Source organism: Strongylocentrotus purpuratus, unplaced genomic scaffold, assembly GCF_000002235.5.
Source record: "Strongylocentrotus purpuratus isolate Spur 01 unplaced genomic scaffold, Spur_5.0 spur5_scaffold_2, whole genome shotgun sequence".
In the NCBI taxonomy this organism is placed as follows: Eukaryota; Metazoa; Echinodermata; class Echinoidea; order Camarodonta; family Strongylocentrotidae; genus Strongylocentrotus; species Strongylocentrotus purpuratus.
In genome coordinates, this window is record NW_022145605.1 from 8,121,857 (window position 1) to 8,148,639 (window position 26,783).

Consider the following 26,783-nt stretch of genomic DNA (forward strand, 5'->3'; position numbering starts at 1 on the left):
TTTATCAAAAGATGTTTCATGTTTATTGATCATATTTATTTCATTTATTTGTGTTGAAAATCATCTGCGAATATTTAATGTTAAAATCCAAAATAGATTTTTTTTTATTTTTTTACTGCATACAGGGAAACTGTATGCATTCAGCATTTCAGCCATCTACATGTACAGTACATATAATATATGTATATAATATAATCTTTGAGAGTATCAATTGATAAAATGTGAACTAGAGCATTAAAACCCCCAACATTTATTTCACCACAATTTGTATTAAGAGTCGTTTTCAAACATGATCGTGATATAATTTGTATAACACATATATGAAACAAATATTTAATATTTTTGTATTGATGAGATGATTCATTAAACTCGTGAAATAGTTTCACTATCTCACTCATACAATCTCCAAATACAATGGACAAACCTGATGCAACAGTCAGGCACTTCATAGAGTATCAAAACATGGGAGGTATTTTTTTTTTTTAATAATTTTTTTTAAAGAGTACTTTCCTTTCTTACATAGGTCCCCTCAATATTCCATCTCTGGGTTATGGTATTTTTCTATGATGAAGATGTTTTGTTTTGTATAAAAATGTATAATAGCACATGTAGTTATTGATGAAAGGATCATAACAAGATAAAAAAAACAAGCACCATTGCATACCGGTATGTTGATAATCTGAAAGATCGTAAAGTATTTGCAAGATGGAAATATGTATTTCTTCAAAGAGGAAAAAGGTAACTTTTGAAGTGATTTTCACTAAGAAAAACAAAAATTGTTGTTGACATGACCATGAAAATTACAGAAATAATATGAAGCACTTTTTTTTTAATAAACATGAAAAAAACACAGCAAAACCAAAACAAACAAACATGAATAATGAATAATGCACTACACAAATGCCAACACTTTCATATATTTGTATTTATAAAAAAAAGGAAAATATATATATTAAAGTCTCTAATGAAAAGAGACTCAGAGATGAAGAAAAAAATTGCAGTTATGCGTAGGTTAGATGATGTTGGAAGCTCTTGAAAAGAATAGAATCTACATCCATAAATTTCTCACACTAAAATGAAGTAAAAAATAAATATGAAATGGAAGCCATGTTGATGAAGGTGAAGTGAAGGGATGTTAGGAGTCCATGATGTCAACCTCTCGTTTAGAACTAGAGCTGCTTTTCTTGCCAAAGTCACTGATGATGAGCCTGTAGAATAAGACCAGGTTGATACAAAAGATGGATGCGAGGGTGTACGGTCCCGTCTTGCGACGGGACCGTACAGTGCAGGAAGATGGAGTTGAGCTCCAGGATTATGGCGATGTTGATGGTGGCGTACAGCTGACGGAGAGAAAGGATCGTGAAGCATAGAAAGAGCACCTGCAAAAGGCGAGAAGAAAAAGGAATACTCAAACATAAACAGAAAGTCGTTCAACATATCATTTCGACCTTTCCGGGACTCATCTGTACGAGCGTTTGGCCAATGGATTACGCTGATGGATTGGTCTACGCTTCGAGAATCTGATGCTAACGCCCTGGCTGCCGATTTCCACGAACTACTCAACATCAAGTACTACTGTGAAACGACGCCCTAACGACAAAGAATGGATTAATGATCGCATTCGCAAAGCCATCATTAAGCGTAATACTAGCTACAGAACCGGCTCAGCAACCTACAACGCGCAGAGAAACCTTGTCCAGAGAGAGATAAAAGATGCTAAGGACAATTTCTATGCTCGCAAGGTGCACCATCTGAAAAGAGCGGAGCCCGGTAAATGGCATCAACAAATCCGCAATCTAGCCGGCCTTCGCAAAAATCACTTTGCCTCTCATCCGTCGACAAATCTGATAACGAAATAGCTAATGATCTGAATACACATTTCGCTAACATCTGTTGTACATTGCCTCCACTCGACCCGTTTGCTATGCCGGCATACTTACCTGCAGCATCACCGCCTCCGACGATCCTGCGACATCAAGTATACCACAAGCTTAGCCGTATCAACACATCGAAGGCCTGTCATCCAGGCGAATGCCCTTCACGTCTTTTGAAGGAGTTTGCCTTTGAGCTGTCTGAGCCCTTAACCCACATTTTTAATTGCTGTCTAAGAGAGGGTTGTTTTCCTAATATTTGGAAAAATGCTTCTGTGTGTGCAGTACCGAAGGTTTCACCAGTGACTAGTTTTGACCAGCTACGTCCCATCTCGATTACCCCTATAATATCTCGCATCTTCGAAGGGTTCCTTTCCTTGCTGATTGGATATTGTACGACATCAAGGACAAAATCGACCCTAAGCAGTTTGGTAACAGACGCGGTACTTCGATTGTGCATTGCCTCGTCAGCCTGTTGGACACCATCCATACAGGTATCGACACCTCTGGAACCTTCGCTAATCTGTGCACAATAGACTTCAGTAAGGCGTTTGACCACGTTAATCACGCGATTGTGATCCAGAAGCTGATTGGGTTAGGAGTAGATCGCTCTATCATCCCTACTTTATGTAGCTTTTTGTCTCAGAGAACGCAAACTGTCCGCTACCATGGAACAACCTCCCAGGAGAGATCCATCACTTGTGGAGTGCCACAGGGAACACGTTTGGGCCTGTAGCGGCTTTTACATTCGCCCTACTTTCATCGTACATTCATGTCTCCAGTATTTTTCCATCTTTTTTCCATCACGCTACTTATTTATATGCATTATTCGGACCACGTGTGTTTTTCCTTCCAATCGAGCACCGTGGTTCCGCGCATTCCTTCACCCGCGTATTTTCAACTCCACGAGGTTTTTCTCCACTCCCGCTTTCACCTTGGTCGAGTCAAGACGTCTCCGCAATTTCCTCTCCAGGCTGTATTCTTCTGTGCCTTTCGTCTTTTCTACGGCACGTCAACTCTTTCTCTGCCGTGTTCATCGGGCTGCAGTCTCCCAGTGGAACGTTATAGTCAGGACCGACATGGCGCCTGACTCTCCGCTGGGAGCTGCCAGTTTCTTCGTTCCGGTAGCTCTTTCCACTCACGAGCTCATCATTTCACCGCAGCTCATCTAAACATTTCTTCATCAAAGTCCGGCGCATCAAACGAGCAACTATTACTACTCAGCACCAGTGCCGGCTTTGCATGTCTACGTTTCTACTCTTCGCCTCCGACATCGAACGACCCACTGTTCCGTCGTCGAGCGCCACATCTCGTCTCTTCTCTTCTCGCCTGAGAGCTTCTTCACTATCTTCATCACGGACGTCAGCGTCGAGATTCTTCACGGCTCTTCAGCCACGACAACGAAGGTGCATCTCCGCCTTCAAGCCTCCGCACATCATCGCGTGAGCCCCTTCCTTCGTTCTCAACTCTCTTCTTGATCATTGGACTTTCGACGACATTTCTATTCTGTCGTAAGCTTTCATTCATTATGTACATCGCATTTATTCATGTTCATTCTTATCTTTGATCATTATAATGTAACTACGTGCAATATCTTCAATTCTCATTTATGCATTTTCATTCTGATTCTTCGGCTTGTGCTTGGCTACACTTTGCAAGTGTACGGCCAGCCTCATCAGTACCCAATAAACATAACGAAAAGGGAATACTTTCTTTCATGTATTTTATTGTCAGTGCAACCTTGCTTCCTCGTAGCTAAAATAAAAATAAGAGTTATGTTGTGTGACGAGTGAACACGCTTTCAAATATCCATTCACAATACCTCACACTCATATCTCTAAAGGCCCGATACTTTTTTTGGTATTGGCCAACGATGCTGCACAGATGACTGAGAACCGCTGGAAGTACGTAGATGACCTAACTTTGTTGGAGGTCATTAACAAATTTCAACCGTCCCAATTACAGTCTCATGTCGATTACCTTACTACTTGGTGTCAGGAAAATGATGTTATCCCGAATGCCGCTAAGTGCAAGGCTATGCAAGTCTCCTTTCTCCGAACTCCACAGCATCCTCCTGATCTGCTCATCGACTCAGCTAGCCTGGAGATTGTTTCCGCGATTAAGTTGCTCGGGGTCATCATCAAATATGACCTCAAGTTGGATCAACAAGTCGATCGCATCATATCAAACGCGTCGAGGAGATTGTTCATCATCAATAAGTTAAAAAGGAATGGGGTCAACACTCAAGATTTGGTGACAATCTATCAGCTCTACATTCGACCGGTACTGGAGTTTGCGCCCCCCGTTTGGACTTCTGGTATAACGAAGACTCAGGCTGAAACCATCGAACGTATTCAGAAGCGAGCCTTGAGGATAATCGTTTACCCAAATTTACTGCCATATAGTGAACTCCTCAAAACTTTAAAACTAAAATCCCTTAGTAATAGGCGTCTCGAACTAGCAACTAAATTTGCCAAATCAGTTTTAACCTCTCTTGACCATCGCCATCTCTTGCCACAAAGTAGAGAATCAATCACAGGTCGCAATCTTCGGAACTCTACACACAAGACATTACCTCGTATACGAACTCAAAGACGCGTGCTTTCTCCCATTCCTTACTTTATACAACTTCTGAATTCAACTTCTTAGTTATGCCCTCATATGCTCGCCATTGTGAATTTTTAAATGTTAATTAATTATTGCATAATGATTATCTCAAGTATTAGTATTAATGTCATCTCCCAAAGCTGTTTTAATTTGTTTTTAATTTGAATTCCAAGTCCTTTCACTATAGGAATGATCATATTATATATAATTATTCATGGTAATTGTATGATCTCCCAAAGCTGTTTTAATTTGTTTTTAATTTGAATTCCAAGTCCTTTCACTTTAGCAATGATCGTATTATATATAATTATTTATGGTAATTGTATGATCTCCCAAAGCTGTTTTAATTTGTTTCTAATTTGAATTTCAAGTCCTTTCACTGTAGCAATGATCGTATTATATATAATTATTTATGGTAATTGTATATACTTATTTATTTACTTATTATTATATACTTATATACTTATTATATTTTTGTTTACTTATTAATGATTTAATTCATCCATGTGTTTTTTTACCTTGTTATATTTTTTGTTAAGCATTTTATATTGTAAACTGACTTGTTTAGTCTTCGGACTTTTTAATCAGTACTTGAATAAAACCAAATATCTAAACATTGTAAAATGGGAATTATATCTGAACAGACAATCCCATTAGCCCTATGCTAACATCCTACTCCTGTCGTATTATGCACATTGAGAACAAGAGAGAGAAAATGCTGGTTTACGTTGACGTTGACGATAAATCTTTATGTTTGTAGTCGCATCATGTTGAGGTATACCAAGGTTATTGGGGAAGTCTGTCGATTGTGCTAAGCTGAAAGGCCTGTGAAAATGTTCCTTGAGGGATGTTTTAATGAAAGAAAGTAGACTTTGTGTTAATAAATTGGTCTCATAATGAAACCATAAAGAACAAAAAACAATTTTGTTCCTACAAATCAAAGTCATTTTTATCGAAGGTGCATATTTATCCTCAGGGAACACCTTTGGGAAATTCTTAGGGTGTAAATGAATTGCCTTGATAAAATTGTAGGTGCAAATTTCAGGAACGACGGAATGCATTTGAATGCTTTCGTGTTAATAGAGTTGCATAACACGGCATGGTTTTGGCCAAAAGATGGTTTGATAATCTTGGAATGCCTCTCGATCAGTCAGATCCCATTTCTTGTATTATTTTAATACAAATCAACATTTCGAAGGCACAGAAGGCTTGTTCTGATGGAAAGCTTTATTCATCATTTTCTTCTTGTGGACTAAATTTTTTCTTTCAGCCATGTATGAATTAGCATCCCTTATATTCAAACCTCCGGAATGCCCCCCCCCCTCTCCTGTTCTTTTCTCATTTTCATGTCATGCCCCTATTCCTGTTTCTCATTTGTTCATTATGTGACAGACTGTCATGCATGCCATATGATTTGTGACTTCAACCCTTTCCTTATTCCTTAACAAAATTGAGGAGAAATACTTTACAGACTCTGCCTTTCTTTCCTTTTACAACAATATTTTGAATAAATGGTATTGTATTAGCAGTGAGATCTGCAGTGAAATGAAAGCTGTTATCTTTAAAGAATAGTCAAATTGTGAAAAAATCTGCTTGAGTTTTCTTGTATTTATGCCACCAACTTCGTCTATCATGTAGAAAAGGATGTTGTTACAGAGAAAACAGACAAAGCTCGCTTTACCTCGTGTGTCACTTTGCAAAACAATCTGGAATATTATGTTTTTGTGGTGTGCAACGCATGTTGGCTAGGATTGCAGTGGCTCCCTCTCTGTTGATTGATTGAAAGTTTTTGATTTTAGCATTGAACAAATTTTTAGAGCATGTCAGAACGTGGCTAATTTTTGATGTCAGCTTGCCTGAAACTTTACCATTCGTGTTTTCTAAGCAGATTTAAACGTATGCTTAACAGTCTTGTTTAAGGGTCCCTCCACACATGGCTACATGCAATACTGTTTAATACTTACCATTCATTCCACATTTGTTTTAAAACTTAACTCTTCATTGTCATTCCTATTATTATTTACAACATGCTCCTTTCAGCAAGTCTTCATTTTATCCTTCATACCCAGTCTGATTTGGTCATCAAAATAAGTTAATGTGATTTTTTTTCCTCCAATCTGTTCATGACATAAAATTCAAATATATACTTAATCATTCATGTCTTTTTTTTTTTGCTCTCAGATATTGAATTTCAGGAGCGTTAATGTTTCAAGCGAATCTGTTGCAAATTATTTTGTTATCAAAATGTAATACTTTAATGGAACAAAATCAATTTTAATTACACAGTACTCCTTTATCAAACAGTTATAGAAGGAATTTATTGGACACACGTACAAAGTATATAAAAGTAAAGTAACTGTTTAGAATATCTTTTAAAATTTAAAGTTATATAGAGTATTATTACCCGTATCAGACATCTGAGCTGGTCATTTACAAAACCGTATTGCCCTAGTTTTCACTAGCAGGGGGACCGGAGGGGTATAATCTTTGTATTTTCCTTGGTCTCCCTGCTCGTATAGACTTTGCGTGTAGAGACGAGTGAAAATATACCTTGGTATTTTCCACGGTCTCGCGTCCGGGCATCTTGTATTGACCGCGTCGCATTTTCATTGCGCATCTAATGCGTACGAGAACCTGTGTACTTTGCGCGCACTCTATTGTGACGTAATAATCACACCAAATACACACTGTTTGCAGTGTATCGAAAATTTTGTCAAGCACTGGATGCACAGTGTTGGTTTGACAAAGTTTGTTCAGTTCTTGAGATTGTCATGGTGGATTTCCGTATTTGCTCTAGATGTCTGATTTGGATAACAATAAAAATATTGACTGGCTTTACTTTCAGGGGATATCAGAAATATTGACCGCGCTAAGACCTTATTGCCCTCGTCTTTCGGTTTTTGAGCTTGGTCAATATTTCTGATATACCCCTCAAGGCCAGTCAATATTATATAATTATGATAGTTGTTTATAAGCCGCAACAATGTGCTAGCGTCATGCCTCAGTCACACCTTTGCGTATTGGGCTTGCGTATTGCTGCGTATTGCCCGAACGCAGACATAGGCAGTCATACCCAATACAGCGCAATGAAACGTGCTCACTGCGTACTCAATACGCAGACTAGCGCAAAGACCTGCGTTTGCCGCTCGCTAGTTTTAAAATTTTCTAAACTATCGCAAGCAAACGCAAGGTCAAATCACCTACGAGCGGACACGAGGGGCAACCAGTGAATGCGAGCAACAGCGAGAGGCTTAGCGCAAGTATACGCAACCATACGCACCTCTTTTTTTTTGGAGCGCGTGTCACTGCCTATAGCTGCGTTCCCTGCACGATTTACCTCGCCAGAGCTCGTTGTCGTTCGCATGATTGCGCGTTTTGTTGCGCTATTGCTCGCCTACCACTCGCAGCAGCAAGAACCGTTGCACTTGCCGCTCGCTACGCTGCGAGTCTAGCTCGTACGCCGTTCGATTTAGCTCGCTATCACTGCGATTAGTTGCCTAGCACCGACCACCGTCGGTGCGCTGCATAACGTTAATAAATAAACATCATTCGCCTCTGCTTCTTCCAGCTGAAGCCGCTTTTGCAAGGCAGAGCTCTGCTGCAGGGCCATTTTTTCATTAGATTGATTTGGACTCGTCAGAAGCCCGCAAAATGACTTTTATTTATACGCCGTCGCAGCCCAAGCGAGCTGGTACGCTGTAGAGCGAGCTGGCACGCATCAGTACGAACAACAGACGAGCTAAAGCGAGCGAACACGCAGTGAGACGCAACGAGACCAACTAGTACGAGCGGCTAGCGAGAAGCAAACGAGCAAAGAACCAGTTACATACGCAACGTGGCGAGCAAACTGCGTATTGAATCGTACTGCTATGAGCAACAGCGAGCTATAGCGTGGTCATAGGCAACTGTAGGCAGTCTTTGTACGAGCGGCATACGAGCTACCTACGAGCTAGATACGCAATAGTGTGACTGCTACCTTCAAATTTTCCGCGTATTGCTGGGAACGGCTGCGTATTGATATACCCCGTACAGCGCAGCAATACGCAGCAACATACGCAAAGGTGTGACTGAGGCATAAGAAAGGCTATTTTCTCAACTCTAATTGCCTTTTAATGTATTAGATTACTTGATATTTGTAATTACAGATCTTTTGTTGCATACTAACCAAACTCCTCTTTTAGAAGCTCTGTGAAGTAACATCTCTTCTTGCTTGTCACCATTTGCTCTCTTCCTCCTCTTCCTCCTCCTTTGTCCTTGTCTCTTTGTGTCATTGCCACACGATACCATCAAACTTGCCCATACCACCGACCTTCAAAAACCACACCTTCAATATTGCAATGCCCCACCCCCCACTCTTGACATCTTTGTGTGGCACATTGAACCCGACCACCCAGAGGGTAAGGCATCCCTCGGTACCGGAGGGCAGGGAGGCGCTGGCCACGGGCGTGTCCCCGTGCCCCTCCCTGGACAGCATGGTATCCATCTCATCCTTCTGCTCGTCTCTTGGTTCCATCTCCTACGCCGAACGCGAGGCCTTTCTCGCCGCTTCGGGTTCGGTCCGGCTACGGGTGCGGGAGAAGCGTAAGGTACAGACCTTGTCCATCTTGGATCCTTTGTCTTGGTGTTCGGTATGTTGGCTATCCTCCCCTCCTAAAAAAAGAACAACCAAAGGAAAACAAAATGAATGAAAAATGCTCTCACACACCGATATATTTTGAAATGGAAAAAAGAAAGATATCTTAGCTGCATCACTGGCAATTTGGATGGCCCCTTGGTGGTTCCATGGCAATTGTGATTTTGTTGATTAGTTCTCAAGTTTGATATGCGTTTCTCAATGCTGCATGAAGTCTTTTGCATGAGCAGTACTTATGATCGTGCTAGTTAGTGTCTTAGCAGAGAAGCAACAAACCAAATAAAATGCACAGCACGTAATGTTTTTAGAAATTGATATCTCCCACAATAAGAACAGATCTACAGAAATAGAATCTGGTTGAACAACACACATGTGGGAACATGAATTTCTTTTGAAACTGTGTTAAACTTGGTGTCAACTAGTGATGTAGAATTGGTTAGGTATCACAGTTACTGTAAGTTTGATTTTAAAAAACTCTTAATGCACAATCTATTATTTTGTTGTAGTTGAAGTTTGTTTTATTCAAATCAAGCTTAAAGGAACATAATCCTTACGAATGAGAAAACAATGCTAGTTTGTAGGCTTAAAGAAAATGTTAAATCATTAATATATATTTGTAAGCTTATTTATTTGAATTGGGCTATAATAGATCAACAGGTATTCAGACATGGTAGAAAAATACAGTCTTATTTTTTAGGATTACTTTGAAGTTAACGCATTGCTAACAGGAACTAGGTGGCTCTGGTATTAAGTTTAAGGGAATGAGAGAATTCAGTATTCAATCAATTGGCAGAATTTTCCTTGAGTAGCACTGTACTCTTTCCAGAGTTAATAAGGGTTAAAGTATCGTCGGACCATGTCTACTTTGTTTACTTCAGTCATTTTGAAAGAAATTTGTTTAGTTGATATTTTATTTGCTGTGAACCTTCTCGGATTCAGATACTTAAAAGTGGGCACAAGAGAAATAGGAAATGGCGCTTATTGTTTTTGGTTTCTCTAAGTAACATTGACTATAGCTTGGCATGCTGCATTTGTATGCTGAGCCGATTGAATGAGAAAAAAATCCCAAAGAATTATCAAATAATTTTTGTTAAATAGCATTTTATTTTGCATTGCACCCAGTTTGATTTGTGAGACAACCAGAAGAGAATGCAATGCATGACGTAGATTTGTTTGTCAAGGTTAGAAAGTCAGAACGCCTCGTGATTGTTGTCTTACGTTTGGAAGATCATCGTCTTTGCTGCATAAAGAGCCTTAATGTTTCCGGCCGTAGATATATGAGTGTTATTGTTATTATAGATGTGTAAAAGGGAGGCGTTTATGGCTTTGTCGTTTTTATTGCAAGAATATTTAGAACATAACACCTATATTGAAACATTTGTGTGTACTTATACAAGCCACTGCTCATTCTGTTATGTCGCTGCAGTGCTTCAAAGCTGTTGTTGTATTATTTGAACCTATTGCCAGACTTGATGTTTTTGTCTGGAACCTTCATTCCAATGTCTATTTAGATGTCTTGAAAGCCATTGCAATGCTGCAAGGCTTTGATTTCATACTTGGAACTTCTCACCAGCTCCCAGATAAAAATCTTTTGGAAACCTGTGGCATTAATGTGATCACTCTGACATTTCATTTTTTCTATTTTTTAAACTATCATTATTTCATGCTTTAAAAATTCCTGTCTTCTAATTTAGATATTATCACTGCATTGTTCCAATGCTTCTGATTTTGTTATTGGGTACTATCTACATCTACATGTACTTAATTGTTCTTTCATGATCACTACATTAGTTCACTGCTTTGCATTTTATTTCATGAATATGACCAGCTTGTGGTTAAATTGTTCTCATTCTGTTCCTTATCTTTGCATTGGTTTCATTTATAACCTCATTTTTCTGGAACCTTTGGTTTCAACATCTTAATTTTGAGATATTTTTTGTATTATTTCCTATCTTCAATTCTTCATTTTTGATGTTTTAAAGAAGATCCGCTGGCTTTCTTTTATTTGTCAAACTCCCTCTTGATATTATGATATTGATGTTGCACTATTACAATGCAGCATAGCAAAATCATGGTATATCATGTCATTATGCTTTATTTTACCTACTAATCAAGCTTTTTCCTTCTTTCAAGCACCATGTTCGCTACAATATATTATTTTCTCTTCTGTTAACATATCTTTATTTTATCTCATAGTACTAAACCAAGTAAAAGTACATGCACATTTTTGCCATCTATAGTGACATATATATACCTGCTTCAATGCTCGAAGTATTTACGTTTCACACACCATGTAATTTTAACGCTAACACATAACCCTCTGCCTTTATTCTTCCCCCCTCACAGCTAGCCATCGTTGTCAGAGCAATTTTCACCAATGCATTCTGCTGTATTTGTATTGTTTTATATTCTTTACATATCCTGCCTGCTACACATGTATCAGGCTGTATTATGTCCAACGCATTGTAATTGTTTATGTCATTATGCACCTGTAAATCTTCAATGTATGAAACTATCTACAGTAAGGAAGGTTGTACATGTACGTACAGCACTTGTTTCTGCGACTATCGCTCTGTGTCAATTTCCCACACCAACCAAATTCTTAACTTCAACCCTGGACACAGCACAATGTCTGATCTTAACCCCCTACCTTAACCTAATGTAAAACCCAATTTCAACCCTAAACCCTATATTTTTTATGAAATAAAGCCTGGAGTAATTGTCAAAGGAGCAAATTTCAGGACACTAGTTGGAATGCAACATGTAGCACATATCTACATTGTAGAAATACACTGAATGGATCCTTTTCTAGTGATAATACCCCCCTCTCTCTTTCTATAAATGCTTCCTCCATCAGGTCCAGTTGATAAAGTAAACTCAGGGTACCTAACCAGTTGAGACCTGTAAAACTATCTTCTCTTATTTTCCCTTGCCTTGAAGCTATTAAAACTTGGAAGAAATTACAATGCAAGGGAATGATCTGTGCATAAGTAGATTAGAAAACCTCCTAGCATCATGCTTTTTATCTGTGCTGTTAAAGCAGTGTTGGTCATGGTTTTAAATTTGGTGAGAAGAACTTCCCCAGTGCCTCTAGGTACAGTCTAATGCCATATGACTTAAAAAAGGCATTATGCATGTGTTGAGATCCTCTTCAAGCCCTTTACACCACGATATGGTTCCAACGGTGATGCATGAGTTGGCTTCAAGTTCAAGCGTATCTTTCTTGGTGTTACTTGCAGTTGCCGAGTGACAGCTTTAACTTCAGTGCGAGCTTGACGTCTTAGACGACACCGGAGAACCCGTTCACGAGGGACGACAGCTATCGTGAGAACTTCAAGACCATCAGGCCCACATCGGTCGTCACCAGACAGATGAAGGAACATGAGAACGAACAGAGGCAACAATTTTCAGGTATGAAATCTTGTATTCTTGGTGTAACAATCATAGTGTATTATTCATACAGATGAGTGTTTTATATGTGAATCAGATAATGCCTGGTGATTGTATTTATGTAACAGTAATATCAGTCACTAAGAGAGTTTACTCTTTTGTTCTTGAAAAAAGTTAGAAATATAATTACTGAATGCAATGATAATGACAATTGTGAAGAGCTAGGAAATTGCAACTACTTTGGAGGCTGAAAACATTCCTGTAATCCTGATCTAAATGTAGTATGGTTACATTTCTGAATTTATATTTTATTCCTGATCTTGATGCAATTCAAAAAGGAAAATTGAAGTGGAAAGGTGATATACAATGTGGGATCAAGATTTAGAATTACATAGGTATCCTTTGGATTTAAAGTCACAGTACAACATGTATAATATTTTATGGCAAGCACAATTTATTATCTTAGCATTATGTGAAAACAGTTTGTCCCTATTAGATGATAATCCCTCTATCCTTGCTCAAATCTTTTGAGCCTGACTGTAAGTACAGGAGATAATGATGATAATGATTCCATTGCCCATCTCGTTGCCTAGGTTACAAGAGGATGAGGAGGCAGCATCAGAAACAGATCCAGCAGCTGGAGACGAAGCTCAAGCAAGAGATGGATGAACTGAGAGATAAACTAGATAAAGAATTCAACCAGTGTGTGCAAGCTAATGTCAAAGAACTTGATAAGCTCTTAGGAAGGCATACAACAGATCTGGAGAAAAAGGTATGGAATTAGCTTTCTCTCGTTTATAAGATCTTGCGCTGTGCATGGTTACTGGTTGATTGAGGGTGATGAATTGAGGAATCAACTTGATAAAGAAATCAACTGGGGCCCGTTCCACAAAACTCGTCGTCAGTGACAAATAACAGTCTCTGTTATAAGCTACTGAAATCTTTGCTTCTGATTGGTTATCAGCAGATTTGTCACTGATTTTTGTCATTTGTCGTTGAAAAAAGGCTTTGTGAAATGGGTCCCTGGTGTTGTCATGCTAACATCTAAGAACTAAACAAGCTCTTAGTAAATCGTGCTACAGATCTCGAGAAAAAAAGGTTTTAAAAATTCGTTTTTATTGGTTACTAGTAATTGAGATAGATGAGCAGAGAAGTAAAATGGATAGAGAATTAGACCATTGAGATTTTTTGTGCTAAGCTGTGCGCTATATAAGGCATTCATCAAGTTCCTGGAATGTTTTGGATTCTTCTGTCTGCAGTATAGTCATACTCTGTGTGATTCATGTTTAACTCACTATGCTGGAATCCCAACATTTTGTTGAGGATCTACTCCATATTATTTATCGAGGATATAATTCAGAAGAATAAAGAAGAACGAGTTGTTTAGGTTCAAAATCCATTGATGGAAAATATCGTTGACGAAGCTGTTCATGATGATATGCTACATAGAATACTGTACATGTGAAATGGTAAAGCATGTATTCATAGAAATACAAGTGTTCATGTTGATATTTTTAAATGCAATCATGAAGTAATCTGTCTTCTCAATATTACATCAGGAGAAACTTCATAATCTCATTTATAAAAAAAAGAAGATGACTTGCATACTTAACTCTTGTATGAACATTCTGATTTAGATGTGATGGTGAACTTATATCGTAGTTTCATAAAAAGCAGTAGAAGCTGGGTCAGTTTTTCTCTGTTGGGAACTCAATATTTTTTCAACTTGTATTTGGTTGTTGTCTTGCAGGAGAAAGCAGCTGCCACTGAGGAGAAGAAACTCCTGAAGACAATCACATTCCAGAAGGAATCTGAATTGAAAGCCTTCCAGCTCAAACAGAAGAAAGACTACAAACATAACAAGGAACAAATGAGAAAAGTAAGATCTTTCAAATCATTTGAAGTAATTGTGAATTCTGTAAAACTGCGCATTCGAGAAGCATACTCGCTAGAGTTCCCAATGTGCATTGCGTTACAATTCGCCTATGAGACTTGAAAGGTTACCAATTAAAGGCATTGTTTAACAATGTTTCCAGTTGTACAAATCTGAGATGCATGTCCCTACGTGTTATCAGTGTGTGTGATATGGTGTAATATTGAAGCCCTAAAAAAAATTGCACTTCAAAATGATCATGAAGTGCCTCAAAAAAGTAAAAATCTTTTGAGTACCCAGTTTTACCATACTCATTTTCCCCAATAGACATGCTGTTTGTTCAACTCTCTGTTACCTTCCAGGAATTGGATAGTACTCCAAAGAAGGGGGCACGCATGGGACTCCATAAGGAATCTCTGCTTTTCTTTTGCTCCATAGAAATTTGAAATACTCCCAATCATCAATCATTTAATCACCTCTCTTCTTAACTTGCAGGAATTGGACAGTACTCCGAAGAAGGAGCACGAGGCCCGCATGCGGCTCCACAAGGAATCGCTCCACCAGGAGCAGCAGAGGGCAGAGAATGACCTGCAGGAAAGGCAGAACCAGAAGCTGGACAAGGAGATGAGGAAACTCAAGGGCAAACTCCTGCTCAGCAAGCAGACAATCGAACAAGACCAGCTCTTAGAAATACATTGTGTAATTGCATATTGAGACAGACTTGGATTTTTTGTGTCTTTTTAACTTTTGTCTAGTGACTGCCCTTTACACGTCACTAGGGCGTTTTCACGAACAAGTTGGAAGGCAAAGACGACGGTAACGCGAGCAAAAAAACAATCTCTGTTGATTTTCACGACCGTACGCGGCCATGATAGCGTTCGTTCCCTAAACACGACGGAAAAGCTGCATTGCCGTAATTCTCCCTTTGTCTTTGCATCTGTCGTCTTTGCGAAAGTGCTCTATTATCCAAGAGACACAACCTGGTTTATTGTTGAAAACATAGAGCTGACTACTAGACCAACTGAACTCTTTCTGTGCTGTGTAACAGAAAGTTCTAGAAGGAATGCCTTCTTACAAGGTCCATGGCCGTAGTTCTCGGTGTTTGTCCACACTCCAGTGAAATAACTTGTGTTCTCACCAGGTTAACTCAAAGCTCTGTAAAAAAAAACATGTCTAGGTTTACGGAGCTGTCCATGAATCTGCTTACTTAGAAGCAAGATTTCATTGTAGTGATTAATGTGTTATATGGTCTTTTACCAGAGCTTTGCAATGCTAAATTAAAGTGCAGTATTACTCATTGCTCTTGTGTACTATAACAAAAAACGAACTCAAGTTGCTTTTGGAAGTGTGGCTAGATTAAGGAGCATTAACTTAGCAATTGTCCAGGAAGCAAATTCCAGAATCACGACTGACTGGTTATTTTTTTATTTTGTGTGCGTACTTGCAGGAGCTTCACAGGCGGCAGGTTATGAAGGAGATGGAGCACGTGATGGCGCTGCGACACCACGAACAGATGCAGTCCATCGAGTACCATCACACCAAGCAGATCCAGTCGCTACGCTCGGCGCAAATGGAGAGGCAGTTCAGCACAGAGCTGACCAACCAGGCTGAGTATAATAAGACGGCTCAGCAGGACCTACGCAAGAAACATTCGCTGGAAGCAAAACAACAACCCAAGGAACTCAAGGTCAGTAGTAACTCAACTCTGTGAAACAAATTTCCAAAAGTTTGTGGATTACAATATTTTGTAGTCCTTTTCTAGTGCCTAACCCAACACAACCTCAATGGCTTTTGTTACTTTTTGTCTTATAACAATAACATCACACTTTTTGTCTTGAATGTCGACAGAAACATTGCTTCTCTCAATACCTGGGACTGGTATGAATGGTCAGAATTTGCACAAATATTATTTTAATACCTCAATTTTTGTTCATTATCTCCAAATTGGCGACGTATCTGAGCAAGGGCTGACGGGATTACCTGATCTTCCTGGATCATAATATATTCAGTTGAGATCTCTGTGTGTGTATTGGGTTTTTACAGAAGTGTATCAATTAGATATGATTATTTACATCTGGGGACCGACCTTTAATGCTACTGTCACAAAGGTTCGTACGAACGATCATTTCGTACGAATATCCCTGTTTTTCCATTGTCTTCTTGAATTTCCATTGTCTGAAAATCGTTCGTACGGCCTTCGTAGCAGTTTGAAATGGCATTTGTGACCGAGGCTTAAACGTCACCATCCGAAAGACTTGACTCAGTTTCGAACCTGCGTCCTTGGCTGAATCAGTTTGTAACTTCCACTTTTAGCTGGATCACAGATGCATGCCACAACGCCTAGTTTGAGATCTCTGTGAACTCAGTGCTAACTTTAAAGCCATTGCCAACCATACTCTGAATGTAGATGACTAGTGAGGTGTTCAATCAATACTAGGGAGAAACAGACCAACCCAAAATCTGATAGCTGTGAAATTAATGCCACAGGTACATCGATGAAAGAAAATAAGACAATGTCTGTGCTTCAGATACGCTTAAAGTCATTTCTCATCAAACTTAATTTTTTTGTTCTACTCCAACAGGCCAAAGAGAAGAAGATCGAACGTCAGTACCGCGCAGTATGCAAGACCCAGATGCTTCAGTTCAAGGCCCTACAGCAGCAGGTCTTACAGACGATGCCTCGGGAGAAACATAAGCAGTTCATCAAGAAGATGAAAGAGGAACAGACAAGAGAGATGGCTATCCTTGTGGAGCAGTACCGACTGAGCATACAGGAAATTAATATATCCGTATCTGTGAGTCCATCTCTTGTTCAGAGTAGTCTAAATGCTTGTTCACATATCATATGCCATGGTAAACCGCCCCAATGACATAAAACCTCCATGTTTTGTTTTGTTTCACACATAAATGAATGGCAACTGCGTGAACAAAAGTGATATGTGTATTCACTGAGCTCTGTGTTATAGGATACAGAAATGTGAAGCGTATTACACTTTACGTCATTAAAGGTAAAGACCAGTATTGGAAACGCCCCAATTTCAAAAATGAAATGGAAGCTCTCATTACCAATCATGTGAAAGAATATGTTTTGACTAATACATGATGATAAAAAATTTGCCGGGAAACCGCCTACTAATTCATATATTTGGTAAATTTGTTTCTCTCATGGTCTGTGAGAGATATAGGGTAGTCCCATATACATCTTTCTGTGTATAGTGCTTGTAACTTTACGAAGAATGGGCCAAATTTCTTATCATTTTGATGATTCCAGAACCTTGCAGATGCTAGATGCTAGATGATCAACCTTTTCTGATCGATTCCACAACGTTTCTTTCACAATGCAATCGCATGACCATAACTGGTCTTTACCTTTAAAACAAATCGCCACGGTTTATGACCAAACAATCCGATAGGTTTAGTGAAGGGCTTTGGATTATCAGAAGGCATATTCTGTCTGTTGAAAATTTGACTCTTTAGAATAGAGCAATCACACTAATTCGAGTCAATACGCAATTGTTGTCCATTCAACAATTTCATCGCACCCTGCAAAATTTCCTTTTTTTATATAAGAATCACTTGTGATGATAATTCAATATTACCAAGGGGTTTTATGTCAGGGCTTAGTGCCTTCAATGAAAGGAATGGTTTTAATGATACACCTAAAAGTTTCATAAATTTTATTCACTTTCTACGTAGTTTCCTATAAGTGGTTGTTTCAGGGTTTAATCTAGGTCAATGTCTGCCCTATGGAGGAAATATGCAATGATGTAGTTATGTTTTTGACCTTTCATTTTGATGAAAAGCCCCTTTAAACCGATTCTGAAATTATTTTTGTTTATTTTTTTTCAGGTGAAGCTGGATAAGTCCCAGGAGCAAGAGTGCAATGTGCTACAGGACCGTCTCCGCCAGGAGATGGACCTGCTCCATGCCTACCAGAGCAAGACTCGGCTCCAGCAGGAGGCCCAGCATCATAAGGAGATCAAGGAGTTGGAGGAGCGCGTCTCCATCAGAAGGGCACGACTAGAGCTCAAGGTGAGCCAGCAGTAATTTCAATCCCTTCCTGAAATCGTGCATGGGTGTAATAATCTTTATACAAATCTGTCTGTATTAAAGTGAAAACATTGCAATTTATAAAACTTTCTGGGCAAAAAGTTCTAATATGGTATGTAATCCAGGTATGATAGGTATCTTGAAGCCTCTTTCTCAAATGGCTTCGTAAACAGCCTCATTAAACTGTTGTGACGACCTTGAAGGATTAAAGCCTAGATGTGTGCTATATGTTTCTGTATTTTGTAACACACAGATTCACTTTAGTACATTTAGGAGCCTTCGTTGCGCAGCTCCTTTTTATCACCCCACTTGCCATTTGTTTAAATGTCAAGAAGTGTGGGGTTTTTTGAGGCAGTTGACTGTACCATGTGAGAAAGACCCTTTATTCCATGTGCCCTGACCAGCACCACCATACACATTTTATTGTCATTTTCTCCCTCTAATCTCTCACCACCAGATTGAAGAAGACTCGGCCAAACTAGAGGGTGAGAAGACGGATCGGAAACGGAAGCTGTTTGACAGACACAAGAGAGAAACGGCCGAGTTCAACCGCGAGATGAGCAGCCATGGTCTAGAGCAGCTCTCTATCAATGACATCAAGCAACAGGTCTTTGGAGGGTCACGACCTCTATCCATGATCGAGACCAGCAACAACTCGTCACCGCGCAACGTCCGACGTGAGAACTCCTTCTCCTCTAGCTTCACATGATGAGGAGGGATGCCCCTCTTTTTTTATTTCTTATCCATTATTATTTTTGCCAATTTTTTTGTTGAGTTTGACTTCATATTTTTATTACTCTTGCATCGCTTCATCGAATAGTCACCTCCCCCGCCCCATGCTCGTATCGAGGTGACTCGTTCGGCTGGCTCTGTACAGACATAGAACCCTTGTAGCTTGGGAAGAATGTGTGTGGTCCTTGGTGCCCTGTTCTCTCCTTTCCTTATGTACTAAATTTAATATTCATTCAGTGAATGGTTTGAAAAGGACTTGAAATAGCGCATACTTAACAAGGTATTGGTGAGTGGAATAGCTGCATGTTTTTGATAAGCAGTAATTGTAACTAGTTAATAGTCTCATTAGTAATACCGTCATCATCAGTGTACCCCAGTTAGAAATAATCAAGTGAGAATCCAGTATAGCTGCATGGTGTGATTTAGATCAAATAAAGTCTGTTTGGATCAAGTTAACAAACTATGAAGTATCCACTCGTTTACTCTACTTTGTTCCTGGATTTCCTTCATCATTGACCTGAAAAGCACTGCAATTTAACCCTTCAGGTAGCAATAGATATCAAGGGGACTCAATCAAAATGGTTGAAAATACAGTTTCGTTTTCAGGGGTTTACAAGACACAGATGTAAAAAGAAATGACTGCATTTACAATGAAATTTTAAAGGTGTAATTTTTAAAAACAAAAACGCATCAATAATCCTGAATAGTTGATGCACATTTTATTGGAATCTTGAATGGTTTATGTAGCCGTAGAGGACATTTGGAAAGATATGGCAGATATCACTAACATGTTTTCAAATTTTGGACTGCTATCCATATATTGGATAACTTCTCAGGCCTACTGAATACTAGATGACTGAATGGTGTTTTGTGCATGCAGGTATGTAGTCCTATGGCAGAAGATATCATGTTAAACATGACGGATCAAATTAAATACCAGATGCTAGGGGGTCCAAGGTTTATATGGCACCAAGTTTTTTGCAAATCCTGTGTTCAATCTTAACCCAAATAAATAAAGCTCTTTTGTAATTGTAAAAGAGTGTTTCCATTTGTGTTGAGAATGGTAGAATGCTAGTACAGTCAAACCTGTCTATAGTGACCGCCAAAGGGAAACACAGAAAGTGGTCCTTGTATACAGGAGGTCTTTGTAGACAGGTTCCTTAGTACATGGTTCAATGAGAAACTATTATCAAGGGAAACAAAAAAATTTGGTCTTGGTACACAGGTGGTCACCATATCAGGTTTGACTGTATATGTATTACACTCCTGGAAGCTATTGCAAGAAACGTCTTGATATGTGTAAGCATGGACCTTCTACTTGGTCTAGGTTCATGAGCATCTCTCTTTCAAAACCTGTGAGGAAGGGAACAAGCTTTCCAATGGGATGCCAGTGAATGTAGAATTCTGGTGGTGTTTTTTTTTTATAACAGCCCAGAGAAAAAAAAATGTTGAGTAGAAGTTAACATAACACATACCACATTATGTGATGCAGATGATATTTGCGCCCTTTCTGCTTGTTAAATGTTAGGTACCCAAGAGTCTTTATTTTGAGCTACCACTTAAACTTGAATCATGTGAGCAAATTTGATGGTTTAAACTAAAAAACATTCATGTGCAAAAAGTTAACATTTTACAAATGTGGATTATTTCTCTGTAGGATGCAGAATAACGGTGGTAGCAGGTAGCAGTAGTTTCGTCTTGTGAGATCCCCATGCCTGAAGCATTGCAAATTAACCCATATAGAACATTATAGAAATATTCTGTAACCGTAGCTCCTGAAAATGGTTTTATGAGGTTGTATTACCCTCTAAAGTAGATCCAAAAATTGCTACCATTTCAATAATAGTATTAGCTATTGATAATTCATGTTCTAATTGTCACTGGTATTTTGTATGTTTACAATTCACCAGAGTTTGGATGTTGAATTCAGAGAGTTATAAACAAACCCTCATGTTTTACAGTTTCAATCAGAAACTAGAAGAATATATGAAACTTCCTGGATTCAAATTTCTAGTGACTTGTCTGTCATGTTAATTTTGTGTAAACAAACTACATTCATGCTCTCAATTACAACGCTATATTAAGACCCCTTATGTATTGTTAGGATAGTGACAAAATTTATGAAAGATTTAGATTTACCCTCCATGGTCAAAGGTATTAATATGAACAAAGTTATGGATAGTTGGTGTACTGTTCAAACACCTTGCTTCAATTGCCCAGTTGTGAACACGTAGGAAGATACCCCCTCAACCTAAACATGAGAAACCTGTATTTATTTAACTGTGAGATTGTATTTTGATCATCATAAACATTTTTTATAATTATTATTATTATTAGGTATTTGGCATCGCCTGTGCATTGGAGGTGAAAAGTTAACTGAATCACTGTAACACTCTGGTCTCTCCTCCCGGTATAACTGATTGGGGGTGTGCAGGTGGACCACTACACCGGGGTTTCCCCCTACTGTTATATGAATAGTGCAGTGGGTTCTTAACGTGCAAATGTGGTGACTCGCCTCTACACAGGCCTCCATTTAACGTCCTCTCCGAGGGATGGAGTGTTTTTCACTTAACATAGCCTGCGTCTATGAAACAAGGGAGGGGCATGTTAACACACAACGCAGGCTTCAGTCATCCGCCTTGGTTGGATTTCACTTGCTGTGGAGATGATAGTAGTAGGTGATCATTATGCAAATGAAAGTAAACCTGGATTTTTAAACCGAAACTATACTCTTTGAAAATCTTGTTCTTTCATCCACATACAAGTACCTAGCAAAGCTGCTCTAAGCCAACGCATCCTAAAATATTCATGCCTCCTTGACTTTAATTTGTCAGACTTAAAAAAACACACTAAAAAACAGGCATTGTGATTAGTTTTTTTTTTTCTGTAGTAGATTAGTTGTTTTAATTTTTGTTTGCATCTATTTTGGTGCTGCCTTTTCTTTCCTCTTGATCAAGCCTGGTTCTCTGCTTGTAAAGAAGCGCTTCCATGATAATCATACTCCTTTGTACAGCACATATCATCTCTTCACATGTTGCTTGTCTACATGACGAAACTCTTGCGTATCATTGCTACCGTACAACAGAATAATCATAATAACAATAGTGTGTTCTAGTATAGCGCTCATGTTTGTCAGACTCGACACACTTGGCGCTCCACAATTATTACCCCTGCTTTAGCATGACTGCTATTTTGCGCTAGAGCATTTCAAGGGATTAAATTCCGGCGGGTACCCATTTACCTCACCTGGGTCGAGTGTGGTAAATGTAGACTAATGTCTTGCCAAAGGAAATTAGTGCTTGAATAAGTGACTCTAGTCGTGAACCATGTGATCCAGTCCAGTAGCGTATCCATGAGCTTGCTACATGCAGGGCAAGCATTCTATTACACCATGCCCCTCCCCCTCCCCTGATCAGGGCGTGTACTTCAGTATCCTTAGAGACTAGGGTAGGGTAGGCCAACATAATAACCTAGATTTGACTTTGTGGACTATGTCTGTATATATAGCATCACATGTATGACAACTGCAGCATTTTTTGAGACCTGCAGTGACTTGGGGGAAAGTGATTGTGATATTATGGGGGGTTATTTATGTTTTACTTGTGAATTACTGAAAAAAGAAAATAGCTGCTATATGACAAAGTTTTTGACCTTTTTTTTTTCTCCTCATGATTTTTAGAAGTTGGTAATTTTTTTTCATTCTATGCACAGTGAAATATAAGGTATGTACACAGTACTGCAGAAAAACATCTAAAACAAACGGATTGTTAAGCCATGCATGTTAAAATTAGTTCAGGAGACTATATTGTTAATGTCATTTTTTCAATGAGATACATTTTCTGTTCTGAACGTATTGATCAACTGTAATATGACATGTATTTAGTGACATACATGCAAACCACGTCATTGGAAGAATGTTCATAGACATGGATTATGTTTTACTTGATATCCCTCCTTCACCGTATATTATGTAGAAATACAATCCTTTGCAGCCTCACTGTAACTTTCGCTCCTTAAATCAAAGTTGCTTTCATTGCACCATGGTTGGATGTTGAATTTTGATTTTTATTATTTATGAGCCGCAATGTTTTTTTCTTCTTCATACTGTGTGTCGTCATTTTTTATTTTTTTATTTGAATACCCTGTAGCATCTTTACCATAGTGACTAGTTATAGATATTGTTACTATCGTGAACAGAGGGATTGTATTATACAGAAACCTAAGTTATCATCCCACATTGAAGATAACCATGTATTATGTGGACTTGAAATCAAGAGTATGCATCGCCAGGCTAAAAAACGTACTATCTTTACAATACATCTAAAATAGGCTATATCAATTGTATATGTCATGTCATTGTGTATTTGCATAGGTATGACATAATTATGTAGGTGGGAGGTCAATTTATAGGGTTATGTTGTATGTTTCAGAAGAAATAACTGAATAATATGTTTGTTAATTGAAATTGAATAAAAAAAGCCCAACAGAAATGTTGTTGCTATATATCTATTATCAAAAGTCGCATGCATTCTTCTTTACTCAACTTGTTCTACGCTGTTTCAGAGGGAGAAATGAAAGAGAGGGAGAGAGAGCGCAAGCAGATATAAAAGTAAGAGATAAAAGATTAAAAAAAATGAAGAGTTAGACATAAGAAAAGGAGAGGAATGAGGTGAAGAGAAAGGTGAGAGAAGGGGGAGGAGGAGAATAATAAGGGAGAATGAGGGTGATGAAAGGAGAGAGAGAGAGAGAGAGAGAGAAAAAAAAGGGGGGGGGAGAGAAAGAGAGAAAACGCTGTATGGGTGTGTGTTTGAATTTGAATTTGAATTTATTAACAACAACACATCACAATAATGACAGTACATATGAACAATCATACAATGCAAAAAATAATACTGATACATGTATACATAACATAAGAGTAATGTCGATTGAACAGTAATGGTTTAAAAACGATATTTAGACATACATCTGCATACTATCACGTAAATATGTGTATTACTATATTTAGGTGAAGTTGTTAATGGGAACTAGAAGTTAGCACAAGTGTTAGTCGAGCCTAGTTCCATTCTTTGGCAAGATTTTTTTTCTGTTAATTTGTTTATACATATGAATGTTAAACTTGTTTGTTTTGTATTTACATATATACAACAAAATAATACAGTATCATGTAACTTTTGTAAATATTAAAATGAAAAAAAAGAAAAAAAAAAGTTTAAGTGTTAAAGCATTATAATGAAAGAAGACAAATCTTTGAACAAATAAAATCATCAATGTGTTCATAAAAATGAAAAGGATGTATTAATGAAAATAATATCATACAGATGTGCGTACATGCACAAATCCTGTAAAAGCTTAAGGCAGCTATAATCGTTAACAAGCAAGTGTGTGTGGGTGTGTGTGTGGGTGTGCGCGTGTGTGTTTTCGGGTGATCTTCAAAGAGCATGCATTAATAGCAGGAACAATTTTCTACATTGTACACGTACGTATTTATCACATGATTGCATCATTAAATTTTTACGGGACTGTTTAACAATTTTATGAGAGCATAATTTTATGATATCTGGGTCATTTGATTTTTATTACCCCTGGCTTGGATGCAGGGGTAGAGCTTCTGTTGGGGCCTGAGTTTTGGCGAATCAGAACCTTCAAGATAACCGTCTGAAGCGCTAGAAATTCTAATCCATCCCTCGAAATTTGCAATGCCCCTATTGGTTATTTCGTTGGAAGAACGTCACGGAAAACAAAGTCTCTCTCTCCCTGTCATAAATATACCAAGGACAATACCGCGTTTTCAACTTTTTTAATTTTTTTTTTAATCAAAGCACCCTTTTAAGAAAAAAAAAAGTTTCGCGTCACCTAAATCCCGGATTCATCACAGAATATTCTTCTTCTTAAAAAAAAAATATAACTCTGGCACTCGTCATGTGCTTAAACACGAATAGGAACATTGCTTCTTAAAACAAAAATTCGAGCGAGCGAACGAAGCAAGCAAGCAAGCAAACAAAAAATTACATTTTAATTATGATATATATTATGTTATTTTCTTGTTAAAAAAACTAGATAAGATATACAATTATGTATGCGGGCCTTTCCCTGCCGAATACATGAATACAAAACTTATATGTTCTACACGAATATGAGGATATTCGGAAATCTCGTTGCCGTCAAATTCATGTTTCTAAATGTTGCGGCAAGTGAAGCGAAGGAGCGTAGTAAAAATGTAATTTCTATATACATGAAAAACATATCAGATATATTCGGGCACCTTAGTTGCTGCACGAATATGAGGATATTCGGGCGACTCGTTGCCGAAATGCGGAGGTATTTAGACTCTTCTGAAAACATCCTGTTATAAAATGTAGCGACCGAGCAAAGCGAGTAAGAAAGAAAGACTCACTCGCTTCGCTCGGTCGCAACATTTAATATAATATTATCTTTAAAATAATATTTTCTCATGAGCATAAACAGCGGCGTCTAACACTTTGTTGTCAAGAAATTGACCTTATTCCAATTGTTTAATTTATATATACCTACATTTCCGAGCTCTCGTGGCGGTGTAACCTCGGCCGTCATAAGGACCGCTATTCATAAAGTGGACCGCTATTCTTAGGAAGGACCGCTACTCATGGAAAGGGGATCACTATTCATAAAGGCATAAGGACCGTTAATCATAATGCGAGATGAGATGAGGGTCGCTTTTCATAATTCACATTAAAGGTCCTTACTCACAAGGACCGCTATACATAATACGAAATTGGGGTCGCTTTTTATAAACATGAAGAAGGGGCACTATTAATAATTTATATTGGGGGTCACTGCTCGTAAGGACCGCTATTCATAACACGATGTTCTTCCCTCTCTCTCGCCCAATCCCCCTCTATTTCAATACAAAAATAGCAGGAAGAATTTTTCTATATTGTACACGTACATATCACATGACGGCATCATTATTGATGTTTTTACGGGACTGTTATATTACCATTTTATTTTATAATCCCAGCAGGCGCGTACACGGGGGGGGGGGGGGGGGGGGGGGGTGGGGTGTTAACCCCCCCTTTGGTATTTTTTGTGTGTAAACCCCCCCATAACCCCCCTAACCCCCCCCCCTTTGGATTTTTTTCTTCTTTTGTCTCGAAATTTGAAAATTTGACATTTTGCTCCGTGGGGGGGGGGTAAGGTCACCTTTTTTAGGTCAGCCATGGGAATAATTTTTTTTTTTTTTTTTTTTTTTTTTTTTTTTTTGTAATTAAAAAAAAAAAAAAAAAAAAATAAAAAAAAAGTGTCCTCTTACCCCCCCCCCCGCTTATTCAGCGGCTGGCTGAGTCGTTGCGAAATTTTCGGCCCGATTTATAAATGTTAACCCCCCCCCCCCCCCTTGAAAAAATCCTGCGTACGCGCCTGAATCCCAGTGTTTACCTTATAACATGTAGGCCTATGTATTTTATAGGAGAGAAAAACGATAGCTTATCTTTATCGAGAACGAAACAAATCTTCCAAAGCGGTAAAAAGACAAAACAAATTCTGGACTGTTGCAGCGCACAGTAAAGCTATCGGCAAGTACAAATTTCCAAATCATTTTGGACATATCATACTTAACGCTTTACGAGAAAGAAAAGATTACCTTTTT

General features: G+C 38.5%; 3 protein-coding genes across 3 annotated transcripts; all 3 read left to right on the forward strand.

The window, feature by feature from the left end:
• The first annotated feature begins 1,495 nt into the window (after nt 1-1,495).
• Nucleotides 1,496-6,682, forward strand: LOC100890267 (probable RNA-directed DNA polymerase from transposon X-element). The gene is made up of 4 exons (XM_030990976.1): nt 1,496-1,569; nt 2,238-2,599; nt 3,715-4,221; nt 6,660-6,682. The coding sequence occupies exons 1-4, from the start codon at nt 1,496-1,498 to the stop codon at nt 6,680-6,682; spliced, it is 966 nt and encodes a 321-aa protein (XP_030846836.1).
• Nucleotides 6,683-12,367: 5,685 nt separating this feature from the next.
• On the forward strand, nt 12,368-15,088 carry LOC115926350 (serine/threonine-protein kinase TAO1-like). The gene is made up of 4 exons (XM_030990977.1): nt 12,368-12,522; nt 13,095-13,273; nt 14,252-14,380; nt 14,870-15,088. The coding sequence occupies exons 1-4, from the start codon at nt 12,483-12,485 to the stop codon at nt 15,086-15,088; spliced, it is 567 nt and encodes a 188-aa protein (XP_030846837.1). The 5' UTR covers nt 12,368-12,482.
• A 712-nt stretch (nt 15,089-15,800) lies between these two features.
• LOC115926351 (serine/threonine-protein kinase TAO1-like) lies at nt 15,801-19,412 on the forward strand. The gene is made up of 4 exons (XM_030990978.1): nt 15,801-16,061; nt 16,957-17,169; nt 18,224-18,406; nt 18,882-19,412. The coding sequence occupies exons 1-4, from the start codon at nt 15,843-15,845 to the stop codon at nt 19,131-19,133; spliced, it is 867 nt and encodes a 288-aa protein (XP_030846838.1). The 5' UTR covers nt 15,801-15,842; the 3' UTR covers nt 19,134-19,412.
• The last annotated feature ends 7,371 nt before the right edge of the window (nt 19,413-26,783 follow it).

Bases quoted from the DNA above. Each gene is read 5' to 3' on its own strand.
- LOC100890267 (XM_030990976.1), top strand. From the start codon at position 1,496: ATGGATTGGTCTACGCTTCGAGAATCTGATGCTAACGCCCTGGCTGCC. The intron at 2,600-3,714 runs GCCTGTAGCGGC...ATATCTCTAAAG, and splicing joins GCCACAGGGAACACGTTTGG to GCCCGATACTTTTTTTGGTA. The intron at 4,222-6,659 runs GTATTCAGAAGC...TTTTGCTCTCAG, and splicing joins TCAGGCTGAAACCATCGAAC to ATATTGAATTTCAGGAGCGT.
- LOC115926350 (XM_030990977.1), top strand. From the start codon at position 12,483: ATGAAGGAACATGAGAACGAACAGAGGCAACAATTTTCAG. The intron at 12,523-13,094 runs GTATGAAATCTT...CTCGTTGCCTAG, and splicing joins ACAGAGGCAACAATTTTCAG to GTTACAAGAGGATGAGGAGG. The intron at 13,274-14,251 runs GTATGGAATTAG...GTTGTCTTGCAG, and splicing joins CAACAGATCTGGAGAAAAAG to GAGAAAGCAGCTGCCACTGA.
- LOC115926351 (XM_030990978.1), top strand. From the start codon at position 15,843: ATGAAGGAGATGGAGCACGTGATGGCGCTGCGACACCACGAACAGATG. The intron at 16,062-16,956 runs GTCAGTAGTAAC...CTACTCCAACAG, and splicing joins AACAACCCAAGGAACTCAAG to GCCAAAGAGAAGAAGATCGA. The intron at 17,170-18,223 runs GTGAGTCCATCT...ATTTTTTTTCAG, and splicing joins AAATTAATATATCCGTATCT to GTGAAGCTGGATAAGTCCCA.